Source organism: Corvus kubaryi, unplaced genomic scaffold, assembly GCF_017639235.1.
Source record: "Corvus kubaryi isolate FWS band 111438036 unplaced genomic scaffold, C.kubaryi_AGA036_p1.0 37249, whole genome shotgun sequence".
Classification (NCBI taxonomy): Eukaryota; Metazoa; Chordata; class Aves; order Passeriformes; family Corvidae; genus Corvus; species Corvus kubaryi.
In genome coordinates, this window is record NW_024581072.1 from 5,757,675 (window position 1) to 5,776,398 (window position 18,724).

Sequence of the window (18,724 nt, forward strand, 5' to 3'; positions counted from 1 at the left end):
CTTCAAAACAGAGGAGGAAGCATTACAGGAAGTACTAACCTGTAGTAACTACCTCAAGCTTAGCTCCTTGTGGATGTTCTCTTCAAAGTCTGTATAAAATGCATGTTATAAAAGTGTAATTGGGAAGGCGATTTAGTCTTAGAGATGCAACCAATTATTTACTCTATTTTTTGTTTTCCAAGGTGGAGAAAATACACAGAGGTGATCCGATGGATGGACTTCTTTATCCTGCTAAGAAAATACCACCAGTAGCAAAAAGTGATACTGAGCAAGAAAAGGCATCTCAGAATGTTACTTCATCAAAAGCAGACACTTCGTTAAAACCAAATATGGAGACCACACCTGCATCACTTAGCAGCGACTTAAAGGAGAAAGTTATTAGCATCCTGCTGAAGTATTCCAGTGGTCTTTGGGCTCATGCACTTCCCAAAGTGTACCAAGACACTTACCAAGTAAAATTTCCGGAAGATATTCTAAATAATCTAGAGTTGCTGTCAGATGTGTGTGTTGTGGACTATGTATCCGAAGTCCCCAGAAAGGCAATCCTCTATGCTAAACCCCAAAGATGCATTGATGAGAATCTGAATGTCACTGAGAAAGTCAAGAGGCATGATGGTGTGAAGGCCACAGCTGAACAGCAGTATGAAGAATCCAAGGACCAGTATCTAGAAAACGTAACTGTTCCTTCTCTAATTGTTCCATCGGAAGGATCTGTGTCCATCATGGTGTTAGACCTGAAAAACACTAATGAGGTCCTAATTAGGCAAGTTTCTATTTTAGAATCTACCTTTTTTGCTTTATTTACAAATCCATGTGCTCATATTGTGCAGGTCTGCCAGAAAAGAACAGATGAATAGGAGGTTTCAGGACTTCATGATTTACTTACTTTGCTAATGAAAATTAAGAATCCTTTTGTTTGTGTGTTTAAATTGAAATTTTCTGAAAATTTTTCCATCCTGAACTGATCGCTTATATCAGCTTTAGCTTGTCTGAGAATCAAGACAGATTTGACCTGCCATTGGAAGACTTTATAAATAATCCTACTACAACACAAAATGGTATTCAGATATTACTGTTGTGCTTATTAAAATATTTTACTTCTATAACTGATTTGCAGTACCTAGGCGTGACTTAATTGTGCTCAGATTCCACTTTTGGAAAGATGAGCTTTCATCCAGCAATAAACTACTAGTGTTTCTTGATTTGGTTCCTAATCAGCCCAGTCTTGGGGGACAGTGTAAGAAGTGGATTGTTACATTACATCTCTTACTTCCAGCCTGCTGTGCGTATGCGATTTAACTCTACAAAACTTCCTCGTTTTTCCTGTAGACGTTTTAGTTCTGGCATCATTTATAACTTACTGTACATGTGGAGCAACAGTTCTTAGCTTTCTAGTCTGTTATTTTAAGGAGGTTGCCACTAAGTATTTGGGATAAATGCTTTGAGTACCATGGATTAAAATACCGTATGATACTGGTTAGCTGAGGGTGGTGATGTAAAAATTCCTCTACAAAGCAGCAGTTCCCAAATTTTGAACCATGTTTCTTGGACAGTACTGAAGTTGCTCAATTTGTCAACTCTGTGTAGGTACATGATGATAATTAGTGGTTTCTTGGTCCTAGTTACAAAAATTACTACTTAGGGTTATCCATGTACTTCATGGGCAAGGTCATTATCCTGATACGATGAAACTAGACCTGAAGGGAATAGGGTTTTTTGCCATGACAAGAAAATGTTCAGGTAGATGTATAGGGAGGAAACAGTGCATGGGCTTTTCTTTTCTTACATGTCCTACCAGTGTCTTTCTGCTGACCTACACAAGAACTACACAGCAGCTGTTGGTTGATGTTGATTTATGCAGGACCAATAAAATCAAGATTCCTTTCAGTCTCAGGAGTGAAGCAATATCTCTTCACTTTCTTGGTATGTGGCTAAGTGGTTTTGGTCTGAAATCTTTCACCTGCAGTACTTAGGAAGGCAAAGCTGAAAGGTTTGGTGCTGTTTCTGTTTTGAGACATGGATCAATTCTCAAAGAGTTCTAATGTGGTCAGAATAAAAAGTGAGGTGATAGAAACACTCCTAGATACTTGCTAGGCATTCACAACAGTGTTTGAAGGCTGAGATGATACACTAGGCACTGCAGTTGAATTCTCAGAAGAAATAATGAATAAAATAGTGAGTGAGGCAGGAAATTCTGAAATTTCCTGCTGTATCTACTTTCTGTTGAGCTACTCCAACTGTCTATTAGGTATCTCTATGAAACAAATGTTAAAGAAACTTTTAAATAGCCCATATGTGACTGTCACCCCACTTTATCTCCATTACGAAGTAGATGAATGCTTGCACAGAAACAAAAAGCCTGTTTCTAGGAAAATCACAGTTCCCTGGAATGTGATCAGATTTAACATAACCTTTATAACAGAGTTACCATAGCATGTTACAGTACTGTATCTGCTCTGTTTCTGGGCATATAATCTAAACTGTGTGGTAGAATTGAGCAGTATCACAGTCTCTATGATCAAGCTGAAACACTAGCTACTAATACAAATTTGTGGGTAAGTTTTCCTTTTGTCTGCTCTAATCTGACTTGTTTCTGAAGCGTTCAGGACTTCCCATTTGGATTTTTCAGAAAGTTTATATACTTGATGTAAGAAGACTTATGTAACACAAACAGCATTAGTATGAACCATTAGGTCAGCAGCCTAATATCAAGAAAAATCTGGGGTATGAGAGTAAACAGCACTTGGTTTAACAGCTAATTTTTAAAGATATTTTAGATGCTTTGGTTTGGATCAGCCTTAGTGAAAACCAGATTAAGATGGTGTTTGTTAGTGACAGAGTAACTTTTTTCTATAGGCCTGTTAATGGGAGAAGAGTTGGGATGCTAATGTCTTAGAAAATGTATATCGTTTATTCATATAAGCAAGTAAATGTTCTTATGGTTTTATTCAGCTTTTTTGAAGTTGCATCCCAACTCTTGTTATGTTTTGTTTTTTGTTTTCTGTTTTTTTGTAAAATATTGTAGGTATGTGGGCAAAGATTATTCTTCTGCCCAGGAACAAATGGAAGATGAAATGAAAGCGTACTACAGTCAGAACAGTACCTTGTCACCAGCTCAGTCTCTGAGTGTTGGGCAACTCGTTGCAGTACATGCTGAAGAAGATGCCTGGTTGCGTGCTCAGATAATTTCTCTAGAAGACAACAGAATAAAGGCAAGCAATTACCTCTTTTGGCACTTGGAAAAATAATTGAGACAAGCTTGTTTTTTAGATACACGGTCAATTCTTAAATGTGCTGCACTAGTATTCTTTCTTTTCTTGCCCTGAAGTGCTTCTGTTTTCAGGTATATGAGAAATTAAGACCTTGTAGAAGTTGTGTGATTGACAGAATTAAATGGTCTTTCAGGGTTTTTTCCATAAATAGTTTGAGTTTGGGGGTTTTGGTTTTAAAAGGGGCTGGGCCCTATAGCACTTTGGTGCTGAAAATGTACCTTTGATAGGAGGCATGGTTGGAGGGGAACATAGCAAGAGAAACGGAAGGACCACACTCATTTGCTCCTAGATCTTGTCTGAAATCTTGTACTGAAGTATCTCTAACATGAACATAAATAGAAAGCAAAAAAGAAAGTATACTTTCCCCTTCCAGGCAGATACGGTGTTTTGGGAGTTATGTATGCATTTTAGTTAAACTGCATTGACGTTATTTAACTCTAAACTTTTCCTGTGCCAAACAGACTCTTCTTGCCATCTGCAGTGAAATTAGAACATACATTAGAAGTATAAAAAAAGTTTAGAACTTCTCAATTATTTCTTGTCTAGTCAACATTAATGAGACCTCTTTAACATTTTTGTTTCTTTCCCCAGTTAGGTCACTTTTTACCCAGCCCTACTTAGCATACTTTTAAAGTTGAACCATTTTATAAATACTGAAATAGCCTATGTATTAGAACTGAGTTTTTTCTGAAAATTAGTATGATACCCTTCAGCTGTAAGTTGGAGTGAGGTGTCAGAACTTGGTTTTGTGAAAGATTGTTGGATTTAGAGAAGTGGCAAGAAAATTAGTGGTATGCTTGCCTCTAATTTCTCCCTAGTCAGAGCTATCAGCCAAAAGAAGGCTGCTGTTTTATTGCTGCTTTTTGCACTTTTTTTTGTCCTCTGTCAGAGTTCAGACCTCCTTTCAATATTTGCTGTGCAGACATTTTGCAGGGTAGAGTTCAGAAAAAATGTAGGAAGTCCCATCAAAGCCTTCTTTCTCTCACTTTTGCTCCAGTTACTTGCTGCCAATCAGCAGTTTCCATTCTAGTTTCCTGCATTGACTGTGGTATTTGTACCAAAGTAAAGACAAGCTTAAATCAAAATTATTCTCTTAATGCTGAAAAACAATAGGCAAAATTTATAAGGGCACCTAAGTGGTATTTGACTTTTCAACACTTTCAAAACTTTATAAATAAAAATTGCAACTTTATTACCGTTCTTCATGTGGTTTGAGTTAATATATGCTGAATTCTTCCAGCACTGTTCTTATTTACGGTTGAGATTCTATAGAACAGTTGGAGAGGATGGTTTTACAGAGATCTTGAGAAGGAGGCTTCCCCTGAAAACATGAAAGTAATGGTACTAAACTGGCAAAAAGTAGTTTGTCTGTGGCTGCATAGAGAATGTGGTAACTGAGTACATTCTCCCTAGACTCAAGAAAACATACTTACAATTATATTCATGATCTTGTGCTTTTAAATCCCTTTTCCATTATCAGGTGTACTATGTTGATCATGGCTTCACTGAGTTCGTTGAAAGCAACAGTGTGTGCAGACTACAGAAACAGTTCAGATTGCTTCCTTTTCAAGCTGCAAAATGTAAACTAGCAGGTAAGAGAAAACCAGTGCTGACGGTACACGTGCTTATTGCTATGCTTACCGTTGGCACAGCTTATGGATTGAAGCCTCTGCAAGCCTGGAAGTTCTGATCCCTGTTTGTAACAGTTCTGTATGTGTATGATAGATTTTGTTCAGCACAGCTAGTCTAAGCAGACATGGATATGCATGGAAAGAAGGAAGGAAGAAAGGATGTGAAGAAGAGTTTTACAGAGAATGCTTGATACTAGAAGACAATTATATCCTGTATTTCTGTAATGGAGCTTAATTGTTCCTGTACTTAACATGGATGTCTTTGTCCCTTTAATATATGTGAGCCTAAGGAAATAAAAGGAAACATTTACTGTTGTGTGAAGCAATGTACACTAGCAAAACATCTTTTTCCATAAATGAGGTACGTCTGTTGTGGCCAGATGAGGCAATATTGCTAAATATGAGCCAATTTAATTATTTTGAAGTGATCCTTCCCCTTTCAGTACTTGCATACTTGCAGATTTCCTAGACTCTTCTGGAATTTATTTACCTTTCTAAAATTGTAGGCCTTTTTAACTTTTTAAAAATACTAAATTTTAAATATGTGAAATTGCTGTGAATGAGCTTGGCTTTTTTTTGTTTGGTTGGTTTTTTAATACTTGGATGCATTCAATTTTCGACTGTTTTTCTGGTTTTGAAGAGGTCTTTTTCTTTTCTATTCTGCCCTGCCCCCAAAGATGGCTTTCTTTGATAAAAAGGTAGAAATAAAGTAGATTGCAAGTAGTAGGGGTGCACTACAGCTTCTGTACACAAAAAGGTACGGTGTGTCTTACAGGACTGGAAGCCTTCTGTGATGATCCTGTCCTAGTAAAGGCTGTGGAATCACAGACATGCTTCAAGATATTTGCTGTGGAAATACTGGAAAAGAGTGATATTCCTCTTCTTGTTCTCTATGACACTTCTGGAGAAGATGATATCAACATCAATGCTACTTGTCTGAAGACATTGTATGACAAGTCCCTTGAACTGCACCTACAGGTACTATTGTCTTGTTTCCCCCTTAATCTTTAAAAATCATAGACTGCTGAGGTCTTAGATGGACAAAAAACAGTACTCAGAAATTTGCTAAGTTCTGTGTGGTTTTTTTTTCCCCCTTTCTTGTCAAACTCTTACTGTTGCAGGTAGATGCACTGTATACCAATGTCAGAGTAACCAGTGTTTTCTCTGATGGGAGCCTGTACTGCCAAGTGCCATCCAAAGGCTTGTCTAGACTTTCTGAAATACTGCAGAAACTAGAAGACTACTTTCTTTACAAGGTAAGTTCTGTGGTGAAGTCCTGAAGCATTTCTCCAGAGAGTACCAATAATTTTCCTTGCATGTAAGTTCAAGTTTCTGTGGTAGCCATAGACTATTCAAAAAGGCTAAAAATTCTCTTTCTAGTTTGGGGCTTTTGGGGTGCATCTTTCAGTGTGAAAAGTGTCTTTTGATGCTTCATTTTTCACAAGCATTCTCTAAGGCTTCAGTACCTATGTACAGCTTTCCTGGAATAGTTAGAATAGTAACAATATGGCTCTCAATGGGAAGCTTCCCATAATAACTGCATGAGATTGGTATAAAGCCTGTGGAGATACTGCCATTTTTTTTTCTGGAAATTTTACATTATGAACTTGAGGTACATAAACAGCTACATCTGTATAAAGTGGCAATAAAAGCAGTGTAATCAAGGTCTGTTCTTCTTCACATGGCTTTTTTGGAGATTCAGTGGCTTTGATCTGATACATCTGATTCTGCATATCTTGTTCTTGCATCTTTAGCTTTTGAATGTGGTGGCTAGTATCAACATCCAAGTGATCTATAGGAGACATTTTGAAAAGTCTTAAGTTGCTTTAAAATAAGCACGTGGCAGAGAAGTCTGACATTCCACCAGCCATTTAGAGATGCAACAATCCTTATTAGACTCAAGAGAATTTAGGCCAAAGAGAAGAAATCCTAAGAGAATCTAATTTGTAAGAACGAAGATAATCAATTTTTTAATTCAGCTGTGCCTGACACAATCAAATCATGCAATGCAGATCCTTGGGGGTCCTGTTAGAACTGCTGCTTGTGCAACTACTCTGTCAAAGTGTTTTAGGTATAGAAGTTGAGCTTTAGACCTGTTCTCAGACCATCTGGAAATATTTTATACTGAACATATTTAATTCATCAGAATTCAGTTTCAAGCAAGCGAAACACTGAAAGTAAGTATATAAACCCTAAAATATTTAGCAACACAAAGGAAGGCAGCCATGTCGGCATTTCAAGAGTTGGTATTTGTTGGAGACAGTACTTGTTAGTTTCTTGCTGCTATCAAGGAAAGAGACTGTTCTTCAGATTCTTTTAATATCAGGCTTTGCAGCTTATCTGGAGGGTTTAAATTCATTTTGCCTGAGAATTTAAACCAAGTAAGGTGTTGACTGTTCTTCAAATGAAGTTTCTCCATGCTTTTTATAGTGTAGCTGTTGTCTTGTTATGTTATTTAGGATTATCATGGTGACTGTCACCCCCATGAGACTTTCATTTGAGTCAGCAGTAAATCTGGTTTGCTACATATCTCAAGAAACTATATGTTCTAGAATATAAGCTAGGAGCTTCTTCACTTGTCTGTCATAGCTCTTAACTGCTCTTGCTTTTCCAATCAAATAATTGTTGGTGATTTCCTAGTCTGTTTCCAAATGCGGCTTTTTAACTCTGGCTCTTTGTATTCTCTCAATTTCCCTGTAAGATACAGATCTTGGAATTAAAAGATTTACCAAGTGGGGAAGCTTAAAGCAATGTGATAAGAAGTGCTTCTAAAACTGGAAAGATACTTTTTATTTGAAACAGAGCTTTTGCTTCTCAGTACTGTTTATGCCATGTGTTGGTTTTGAAATGTTTAGTTGAGTGCCTGGTAGTAATAGCTTTTTGCTTTTTGACTCCTGTTTTTGTTTTTGCAGCAAACATCTGAGTTCAATGTATTGGTACCTTTCTGTGGCAAAATCTGCTTGTTTCCTTCCAAAGGAAAATGGGCACGTGTAGAGGTAAGAAGTATTCAAAAAGCAGCTACAGTTTGCCCACATAGAAATGTCTCTTCTTTTTTTCAACTCAATCTGAATGTTTAAGTTCCATTAAATATTTTATAATTCGTGTGTGTCACTATTGGGCTTTTAACCTCAAAATTATGCTCTTGCGTTCTTCTTTCAGATAAAAATAATTCACACTAGACGGGCACTTGATGTGAAGTTTATGGATATTGGAACAGTTGCAACTGTAAAAGTATCAGAGCTCAAAGAAATCCCACCACAGTTCCTGAGAGAAGTAATTGCAATACCTCCTCAGGTATGAAGACATGTTAAAGTTAACCTGTATTTGATCTCTTGGCAGTGTTTTTAGTGCTGCTGCTTCAAGGTTTATGTAATGAAATTCTGTTTTGTTTCATAGCATTCAATATTGCAGTGTATTTCATTGTGCATCTTTGCCTAAAATAAATCACAGTGTAGCCCTGTGAGTTGGTGGATGTTGTGTATGTGTCGTGGTACTGGATTTGCATTTTGCTCTTTCTGTTTGTCATACATGATTGACTCTGTCAGCATTATTCTCTGAATTGGAACTTATGGACCAGCTTTCGTATTACTAAATTATACCTTGTACACTTAATTCTGTTCTTAGGCTTTAAAATGCTGTCTGGCAGATCTGCCTCCTAACACTGGCATGTGGACTCCAGATGCTGTACTGTGGCTGAGAGATGCTGTAACAAATTGTCCTGAATTTAGCATGAAGGTAAATACTCAAAATGCCTGTGAGACCTGAAATCATATAGGCATGTGAAAAGAGTATTGGAAGAACAACTTTAAGAGCTCAACAACTCATCAAATTGATTTTTGTTACAGAAATGTAAAAGTTTGTAACCAGCTATGGGACATAAATGCTATACAAAGTTTTTTCCTTAGGAAATTTGTCATAAAACTTACTTGCTTAAGCCTGTTAGAATTTTCTCTTTCCCCCTCTGCTGTGAATTTAGCAACTTTCACAGCAGTTTCTCACATTTTGCTGTCTAAGTCCAAATATGCAGCTAGAGTTATTTTGCCATTGATAAGAAAGAAACACCGTTGTTCATTTTTCAACACATAAAAATATGCAACTTCTGAGTTAATCTTGAATTGCTTTTATGCCTCTTGTGAGCAAAGCTGCTTCTCCTTCTAGTCTTTGAAAGCAGTTTTATTTTTTGTTTGCTTTTTCTAATCGAGTTTGTTTTAGTATATGCTTTATATACTTAAAATTTCTCTTATCTTTGAGATAAAATTATTTCCATTTGCAATGTATCCTAGCCAGTTTAACTAACTGAAAATACTCTCCTAAAGGAAATCTGTTACTAACTACAGACTAAACAAAGATTATTTCCTCTTAACATTTCGATTCCAGATACTGTCAGCAGACACTTTGAAAAAGTGTTTTGTAGCTTTTCTTAACCTTTTTGCTTGCTGTAGTCCAAACCTGAAGTCTGAGACTTACATCTGTAGTACCTGGTTTTTCTAGACACCCTCTTCCAAGACAGTTTGAGTTGGGTGCTAATTTTTGCTGTATTAAAAAACAGACAGCAGATGTATGTATGCTTTAATTGCAGAAAGTTTTTATTCCTGGCTAGGAACATCAACAGAAGAATCACTAAAGGAATGTTGCATACTTTGTCAAATTAAAATTTAAGTGCTTTACTACTACTAATGTTAGCATATCTGATGTTAAATACGAAATATTTTTATGTCAATGCTTGAAAATTACACATGATAGAAACCTGGAAACATTTTTCGTCTTTTTTTTTCATCTAATTTAGCAGGCCTCATTTTCCATAGTGACAGGAAGATACTTTAAAGGATTAGGTGTTATTATTTAATAGTTGTCTACGTGTTTGTGGACTACTGTTCTTCTGAAAACTAGAAATTGTACACAGAGTATTGAGATTGAACCTGTTGGATGGAACAATTCAAGTTTTGTATTTGCTTTATATTAGTAGAATAGCTGCAGGTGCTTTTTATCTTTTTATCTGCTGTGAATGGCTTATTACCCACAACTTCATTCATGTCTTTGGGAGAACACTGAAAATGTTTCTGTGCATAAATGCAGTGAACTGTTGCTGCTTTAGTCTTCTGTACAAAATCAGATGTGCCTTTAATAGTTACTAACTGGATGTTAAACTGGTTTTTGTGTTCCAAGGTGATTAAACAGGATGCTTCAAAGGGAATTGCTCACATTTACTTGTTTGCTCCAGAGAATTTCCCAGACATGGATCGTAGCATCAACAAACAGATCAAAAATGCAGACTTGTGGAAACATCAGAAAGATGTTTTCTTGAGTGTGACACCCAGTGGGACTAGCTCCACAAAAGCTATAAGTGATGCTGTTTCAGCTCTACAGTTGTCTAGTGGGAAGCTGGAGAAGAGTTTCCCTGATTCAGCCAGAGAGCCGGGCAGTGCAGTGTCCACCACTGATATGCCTCCTCCTCTACCCTTGCCAAAGCCCGGTGACCTCATGGATATCTATGTCTCGGTGGCCTGCCACCCTGGTCATTTCATCGTCCAGCCTTGGAATGAGCTAAACAATCTGTACACCCTAATGGAAGAAATGATCTTGTACTACAGCAGGGCAGAAGAGAAGCCTGTGAACATTGAAAAAAACAAGCTGTATGCAGCTAAAATTGGAGATGAGTAAGTAGATGCTTAAATTACTTAAAATCTTTAAAAGCAAGCTTAACTCTGCTAAGCTAGGAAAGCCTAGCTTTGCTTAGTCCGCATTGTTAACAACATAGCAGATGTCCAATGATATCTCAGAGATTAAGGGAGTAAATGAGGTTGCAGTCTCTTCATGCTTCCAGATTGTAGCTGGGATAGTTTACTTTTATTCAGCAAAATCCAGATCTGGGAAGCCTGAGACATGTTGGTTAAGATCTTTTGGTTGTGCATTATTTTTCTGGTGTGTTGACAGTGTATGAATATGAATTCAAATTATCTATTCTTGTTCTCCCCCCTTTTAGGTGGTACAGGGTCATAATAAAAGGAATTCTTAGAAATGGGTTTTTGTCAGTGTATGAGCTGGACTATGGCAAACATGAGTTTGTGAGCATACGGAAAGTACAGCCACTCCTGAATACATTTAGAAGACTGCCTTTCCAAGCTATCACAGCTCAGCTTGCAGGTAGGTATCAAGCATTTGCAATTGTTTTGGTTAAAGTCTTATATCAGTGGGCATACGAGATGAACAGAAATGTGAACTGAACAAAGTCAAATGTTATGTAATTGGGTATTTTCTACATGTTTATGTCATCAAAGTAGCTCTGCTTTTATTCTTGGCATAGGTGTGGTGATGATTCTGTTTCATTACTTTTGTTTGTTTAATTTAATGCAGCACTTTAAGTTACAATCTTTGAGAATGAAGACTGCTTAAACTTTCCCAGCAGCTACTTTTCATTGTCATAAAATTTATCATTTAGTATGTGTGATATCTACTGTGCAAAAGACACAGGGAAATAAAAACTAAGTGTTTTTTGGATCCTTTAACATAACCAATTACCAAGTGTGAAAGTTATGATGTGTCTGTTGATAAGAACCTAATGTTCTGATTATCATAGTTTACATAAAGTTAGGAACCTAGATGCTGAATTTCTACAGAATTTTTTCATATATACCTTGACTGTACTGTAATTTACAGTTCATATTTGGTATCCAGAGTTGCCTGAAATTGTTGGTTTTCTCAAACAAACAAAAAACTCCACAAGGGAATGGGGCTTTCAATAAGCTTATGTAAGATAATTTCCTTGAGAACATGGGGCATAGAGAGTGTGCATACATCTGAGAGAATTTAAAAAATAAAACTTGAACTCTCCTTGCTATCTTTTCTTTCCTTTCAGAATTTTTCCTTCATTTCTGCGTTGCGTTCAGATGTATGTGTCTCAGCTGCTGCTTTCTGATGCTGTTTGGTCAGCACTGGTCTAGATTTCAGTCACAGAATATGCTTGTTGGAAGTGACAGGCTACAGAGTTAGTGCTCTGTGCCTTCTGTGGATCTGCTTTCCTGCATAGCCTCAGTGTGACCTTGGGGATTGCTTTAAACTGGTGATGGGTGATGGATGGATGTGCTGCCGACAGGCTGGGGTCCTCTGAGTGCAGGGCTGTAATGTGGCTGATTTCTAGCTGTGGCTGTCTTCTGGAGTAGTACAGGATCACGGTCAGCAAGCCTGCAAGTCATCCACTTTTCCTGCTTCACTGAGTCTCCCAAGTAGCTAGTTGTTGCCTCTGAGATGCTTGTATTGTCAAAGCAGGCCAGCTGAGCCTGGAAGATCAGTAACTATTGTCCTGCTATTCTTCCACTTTTTTCTCTCTGTTTTCGTGTCTCATGCCTCTTAGTCTCTGATCTGTTTCCTTGTAAAATCCCATTTGCTTCCACAATAGCCTTTCCTAGCATTAATTACCCTTTCTTAAGTGTTGACTAACTGTTGGGTTTTAATTCCTTCTGTAATCTGCAGGCAGCTGTGTTCCTGTGTTGCCCTATCTGTGGCAAGCTGCTGCTAATAGTAGAAGCAAAGTACTGTCATTTTGCTGTTCGGCTTCTACTATCCATACAGTGGCTTTTGAGTACTCCTGCATGATATTCGAGCCCCTGTGTCTAGATGCTGTACACCAGCATGGTCTGGGGAATTGAATCCCAAGTCTGCAGGAGCCACTTATTTCTAGGTGGATTACAGCCATATTCAAAAACCCATTTGGGTTCCAGCAGACTTGACTTTGTGGGATGCTGCTCTGAAAAAAGTAAGAGCAGTTGTGAGGCATTTAGGCATAATTTCTTTTTGTTTCTGCCCTCTGTATGTCTAGTTTGGGACTTGAAGGTTTGGCAGGTGTTCCAGTAACTGATGCTGCTTTGAGATGAAGAAAACTCAATCTTAAAGCAAGGCCCCCAGGACAAGTAATTTCAGCATCCTCAGGCTGAAGACAAAGAAAGTTTGTTTTGAAAGGATCTTTAGTTTCTTTTTTGTAGTAGTTCCTGATAAGCCCTGGTCATGCAAGGCAGCTAATATTCTCTGAATGGCTCAGTGAGTCAGTGCTATTGCCTTTCACTTCTGCAAACATATCCGTATCTTTAGACTTCAGGAAAAAATAAATGTCCTAGTCTGTGTAATAATTAAGCTTGTTTGTGTGGGAGATGAGTGAGCTTGTGTTTCTCTTCTAGATTTAAGTTGCATTCATTAGCACTTTAAAATCTGTTTTCTCAAGTATTTAAACTCACACCACTTCTTTATAAACTTAGATTGGTCTAGTCTATAAATGACCTTCTGTTTTGCTTTACATTTGTCCTAGGAGTGAAAAGCCAGCAGTGGTCAGAAGAGGCATCAATAGTGTTTCGGAATCTTGTAGAGAAGAAACCTTTTGTGGCACAGATACAGGCAGTTAATGACAGCACTAACTCTTGGGATCGAAAAATAGTGACTTTTCTCGTGGACACATCTCTTCCACATATTGATACATGGATTCATGATTTTGTGTCTCAAAGTCTTGTGGAATTTTCAAAGGGTGATTAATCATCACTTCTGAAATGTAGCAGCTTAGCAATAAAATAAGTAACAGGCTTTGAAGATAAATATAACTACTACATGGCCTTGAAGATATAATGGGGATAAAATTGAAAAATTTGTGTTTGTTTAACAAGTTTGAGTACTGTTGACTTCAGCTGACTTTCTGAAAATTTTCACGTTGTTTACGATTGTAATGCTAGAATATTTGAGTTAAATTATTTTAAAAGTTATTTATCAATAAAACTGTTCAATTTCGTTCTTGTGATCATTACCTAATTTTGGAGGGCTTTTTATCTCATCGCTATTACTCAGAGCCATTACAGGGTACTCCTTCCTTTAACAAGTGTTTTTTATTGCTGACTTTTTTTGTCAGAGATGTGCATAGTTGTCGAGTTCTTCCCTCTTCCTTAACTTGGTACGCTTTGAATAGTGCCTTGCTTGGAATACTGCATTTGCAGGGCTGAGTATTCACAGAAGGGTCTGCACTTTGCTTACTGCTCTGTTTGCTGTTCTTTAGCAGGGATACCACTTCCCTGAATTCTCCACTCCCCTCCTCACCCCACCCCCCTGACCAGCTGCTGAATTCAAAGCATTCCTTTCCCTCTTTTTCATAGCTTGTTTTCATGTATGCTTCTGAGAAACTTCAGAGGATTTCTGCTCCCTGGAGACAGGAAAAAGCAGTGTGCTATAAGCATGCGGATGGGTGCTTATAGTCCTCTGAATGCAGTATTTTTGGCCTACTTTAGAACCTACTTTATTTTTGGCATTAGAAATATTTAGAGGAGGTGTAGACATGATTATATTTCATAGTCTGCTCTCTCAATTTGAATTTGCTTGCCATAGTCCCTCTAGATTGTTAAACACAATATTAAAGCTTTACACGACGAATACCAGCAACGGGATTTTCTTCTGCAAGGCTGTGTAGTATTTCTAGTAGTACACAAGCCAAGCTAAGAAATTCTACTATAATGCTGTTGGCAGGAGTACAGGAGACTGGACAGAAAGGGAAACAAGACTGAAAGGTAATGTGCATGTGTAACTGTAGGGTGGGAGAGAGAAAGTGCATACAAATACTCTGAGCAAACGAGCTGTTTCAGCCTGTAGGACTTAGATTTGCACTCTCTTAGTCTAATTCTGGTGGTGTTCTGGAGAAGGTCTGAGCTAAGCAGCAAGGAGTCCTCTTGGAAGTGTGGTTCGTTTCACTGGGTATAGTAGAGCCCTCATGATTAGAGTGGGCAGTGATAAACTAGCAAACTGCTATTCTAATGCAAATTGCTACTTAACACGGTCCTCTCCATATTTAGGCATGCTGAGGCTGAGACTCTTAAGTGTACTTTAGAGAGAGGTAGTATTAACAATAAAGATAGTAATAGTTTTCCATATTAATCAACTTCTTCAGCTGCCATGGCAGAGAAGGTGAAGAATGCAAGTGAAGGAATCCATGTAGTGATGAACTACTGTAAGATACACTTCCTTTCAAAGTTTCCCTGTGTAGGATGGGTTCTGAGTCTGAAACTGAATGATGTAGGACAGTAGAATGAGACAAGCACTCCCCTGAGCTCCTGAAGAGAGTTTTCCTGTGTGTCTAAGACCATATCTCACTTTCACAATCATGCAGGCTGATGGCTACAAGCCATTTTCATGGCAATAGAGAGTTTTGCTGGAACTATTTTGAAGTTTGGTTTCATGAGAAATACCTGTGCTGTGTTTGCATCCTTTAAGGCTTAGGGATCTGCTCTTTTCCAGAAGTTTACTTGCACCTGTGTACTGATGAGGCAGCGTTTGAGACTCTTTACTTGTAGTATTAGAGGAAAGAGCCTAGCAGATGTTCAAGAGACTCAAGATGTTTTCCAACCTTGTCTGCCCCTTCTGAAATAATGCCTCACCCTCTCCTTGGTTGTTGGTGGCTAAAAAACCCAGGTCAGAAGCAAGGACACATTCCTACAGTCCCACGCATTTGCACAGTACTGGAGTTCATAGAGGCTGCTTTGTATGTTGGTAAAACAGAGTGCTAACTAATCAGCAAACCCACAGGCACCACTGTCCAGGTGGTGAATTGTTTTGTGCATGCATGAAGCATACACCCAACCCAAAGTTACTGACATGGTGCTGCATTCTATTCATACCCTGTATCCAGGGGGGCTGCACTGACATGTCCCTCCATCTTCATTCCCAGGATACAGTACCACCCCTGCCTTCAGTAGCCCCACTACTAGTCCATTACAGTACAGGTCTGCTGTCTCCTTGTGCAGAACTAGGATTTTATGCCTGCTTTTAGTGTTACTCTCCTACTCGACGTAAGATCCCGTCATACATTTATTTGCTAATTGACCTGCTAGTGCTCTTTGAGACATCTCATGCTCTGCCTCACAAAATGTGCAGAGCATATGGGGCATACATAGTATTGAACACTTTTGAGTTTAAGTTTCCAAGCCATGAAATAGCATAATGAATAGTTAGTCTGCTGTCCCTAGGAGGTACTAGACACGCTAGCTCTGTGGAAGCTGTTAATGCACACAGAATACTGTGTAGTTCTTAACTTCACTTTTTCAGCAGTCGGTGTTGCAGGGTGGTTGTGAACGGTTTCTCTGCTTTCACGAATGCATGGCACTTCACTGGGGCTGCTTCCACGGCCCATGTCTGAATCAGGCAGGTGGTGGAGTTATGTTCCATTCTGACAGCTATTAGAAAGGCCTCCAGTAGAACACTACATGCGGTTCTGGGCACTGCCCTCCAGGAAAGACATGGATTAATCACAGAGAGTCTAGATGAAAGCAACAACAATGTCTAGAAAGTCTGGTTTAAATAGCAGGATTTGCAGTTGGTCTGGATGGAAGAAGGATAAGGAGGGGAACACTTTCAGAAGTTTTCACTGATAACTGTTTTTATATGTAGATAAAATAAGGCATGTAAAAGCTTTAGTTGCAGGAAGAAAGGGGCACAGCCAGGGAATTCACTGGAACTTCAGTTTCACTTTAAATGCCAAAACCATGCAGGATGTATCTGCAGAAGCCCAGCTGATCATCCCTTGGAATATGGATATGGAATGTGTAGTTCTTAGGACCGCACCCAGGATAACTTACAACCAGAAAAAGAGAATGCAGCTTTGTTAGACATGTTTTGTGGATCATTGTGAATTTTATAAAATGGAAAATGATTGATAACTAGAGAAAAGAGATGACACTGTAATCACTAAAACAAACAAAGCAGGTCTCTTACTTTCCCAGGGCTGTGAACAATGAGCACTTTCAAACCACCTCTGTTCTGTTTATTCCATCTCAGCTGGTTTTTGTTAAGTTGACAAAGTTCAAGTTTACCTGTTTTCATCTCCCAGTGTGTTCACTCCAGGTCATTTTGAGGAGCTCTTGTTTCGTCAGAGAAACATGAGAACCCTCTTTGCTATCTCAAAATGAATTCCTGTCTCTAGGTTTTCCAATCCTGGACTCCTCTTCCCCCATTTGGGAAGACTTTTGTTGCAAAGATCTTTTGTCTCACCATACTCCTCCTTTGTCCTCACAGCTGTACATCAGGCAAACCTTTGAGAGCCTGGATTCTCATGTGCTGACTGTGTTAGACAAGAAAAGTGAAGAAAAATCATGCAATGAAAAAAACATCACTTTAAACCTTCATAAAGCCTGAAAGCTTTCTTTTGTGGTTTTTTGTTCTTTGCTGATGTTTTCAGATTGGACTGGAATTCTTAAACAGGAGAATTGCCCTGCTCTGTGAACTTAGAGCTTGGCTAGGACAAGAGGAGCTTGTGACCTGAGTGGACATTCTTCATGCATGCCTAGCCACTTCCTTGAGGGCCATGGTGTAATCGGGGTTAGTGAAACTTGGTGTCTCATGAAAAGTACTACACTGTACATTACATGCAACATTCATCACTGCAGTGTGTCATGGCAAACACTGAGAACTACCACTGATGCACTGAAAGCAAGTGTGCTGAGAAGGCATCTTGCCTGATGGAGACAGGCTGAGTGCATTTTAAGGGGACCAAGACACCTTGGATGAGGTTCTGGTGCCCACAAAGCTACGTCTGACAACAGCCAGATGGCATTAAAAAAAGTGGATCATATGTATCTGTGCAAAACCAATGTGGGCTTGTAGGGAAGCTCGGTGGTGCCAGTGGATTGCTTCCTGAGCTGCTCCCAGCTTGCACACCCTGGAGAAAGGTATTTGGTAAACAGGTGGCATAGAAATTGGCATCCAGGTTTGTCTGATCTTGTACCTGTCAGGCTTCTTCAGCCTGAAGAAACTGAGGCATTTGGGTGAATTGGGTGGTTCCAAGTGCCTTTTTCTCTCGTGCCAGCAGCTGGGATGATGCCAGTGACTTGGGCCATAATCCTGCTCACCTCAATGAGACATGCACTGAATCCAGTGCTTGGCACGGCCCCCATTTGTATCCTTCATTTGCCCTAGCCATGAGGAGTATTTCAGATCTAACTGCAGATCTTCCTCCAAATGCCACAGGATGTAGAATTTCAGTACCAGCCAAAAAGAGGCCAAGTACCATCTCATGGCAGCTGGGGGCATTTTCAGATGAAGGTCATCTGACCACCAGGTCAGGGAAGTATGGGACTGGAGAAGCATTCAGATGCACTGGCCACCTCTGGTAAACCTGGGGCCCTTTCCAGTCTTGGCTTGTGGCTGCTGGTGGAGACCAGACGACAGAGGTAAGGAGGAGCTTGGGGCTGACACTTTGTGAGAGATTTGGTAAAAAATTATTAAAGGACAAATCCATGGGGCTTTAAAGTGACTCAAAGGTGAGGTAGGGGAAAGATTTGGCAGCAGTGTTAAAACTTGATACCACAAGACTGGAAGGCAGCTCTCCTGGGCTGATTGCAGACTTGGAGCAGCTCTAGCGGCTGTCACTGGATGTATAGGGCAAATTGACACGGCGTGAAGTAAGACACGGGATTAGTAGGTGCATTGATATAGATGGCATTTGTGGGGAATTAGCTTTTATAAAGTGCCCAGGACTGCAGCCACAGGTCCCCAGCAGTGCTGGTAGTGGGACCATCTGGCCAGAGGCCTGGGTGGCCATGACTTGGTCTGGCTGAGCCTTGAGGCCCTGCTGCTCCCCCTGTCCCCGTGCTGCACCACTCCTCCCGGGAATGAGATTTTCCAGCCACAGTCTCAGGGTGCTTTACAGTGTCCTAGATCCCCAAGAAGATGCGTGCACATCTTGTGGGGTTTCCCAAAAAGGCAGTTTGCCGAGGCGTCTGGCTCGGCACTCTGAAGGACTTTGCCACGGGACAAAAGGCAGGCTCCAGCGTGTCTGAATCGTTAAAAAGCAGGAAAGACCCT

At 39.4% G+C, this 18,724-nt stretch overlaps 1 protein-coding gene across 7 annotated transcripts in view; it reads left to right on the forward strand.

The window, feature by feature from the left end:
- Nucleotides 1-13,672, forward strand: part of TDRD7 (tudor domain containing 7) — a 47,316-nt gene extending 33,644 nt beyond the window's left edge. For 6 of the 7 annotated variants that reach the window (XM_042023566.1, XM_042023569.1, XM_042023568.1 and 3 more), the window contains 11 exons: nucleotides 183-763; nucleotides 3,026-3,212; nucleotides 4,753-4,864; nucleotides 5,679-5,881; nucleotides 6,025-6,159; nucleotides 7,816-7,899; nucleotides 8,063-8,197; nucleotides 8,528-8,638; nucleotides 10,070-10,560; nucleotides 10,887-11,047; nucleotides 13,203-13,672. In XM_042023566.1, the coding sequence (XP_041879500.1) occupies nucleotides 183-763; nucleotides 3,026-3,212; nucleotides 4,753-4,864; nucleotides 5,679-5,881; nucleotides 6,025-6,159; nucleotides 7,816-7,899; nucleotides 8,063-8,197; nucleotides 8,528-8,638; nucleotides 10,070-10,560; nucleotides 10,887-11,047; nucleotides 13,203-13,423 (2,421 nt within the window). In that variant the 3' untranslated portion in view covers nucleotides 13,424-13,672. Of the gene's footprint in view, nucleotides 1-182; nucleotides 764-3,025; nucleotides 3,213-4,752; nucleotides 4,865-5,678; nucleotides 5,882-6,024; nucleotides 6,160-7,815; nucleotides 7,900-8,062; nucleotides 8,198-8,527; nucleotides 8,639-10,069; nucleotides 10,561-10,886; nucleotides 11,048-11,759 lie in introns of all 7 variants that reach the window. The other variant, XM_042023571.1, reaches the window with a different exon arrangement.
- The last annotated feature ends 5,052 nt before the right edge of the window (nucleotides 13,673-18,724 follow it).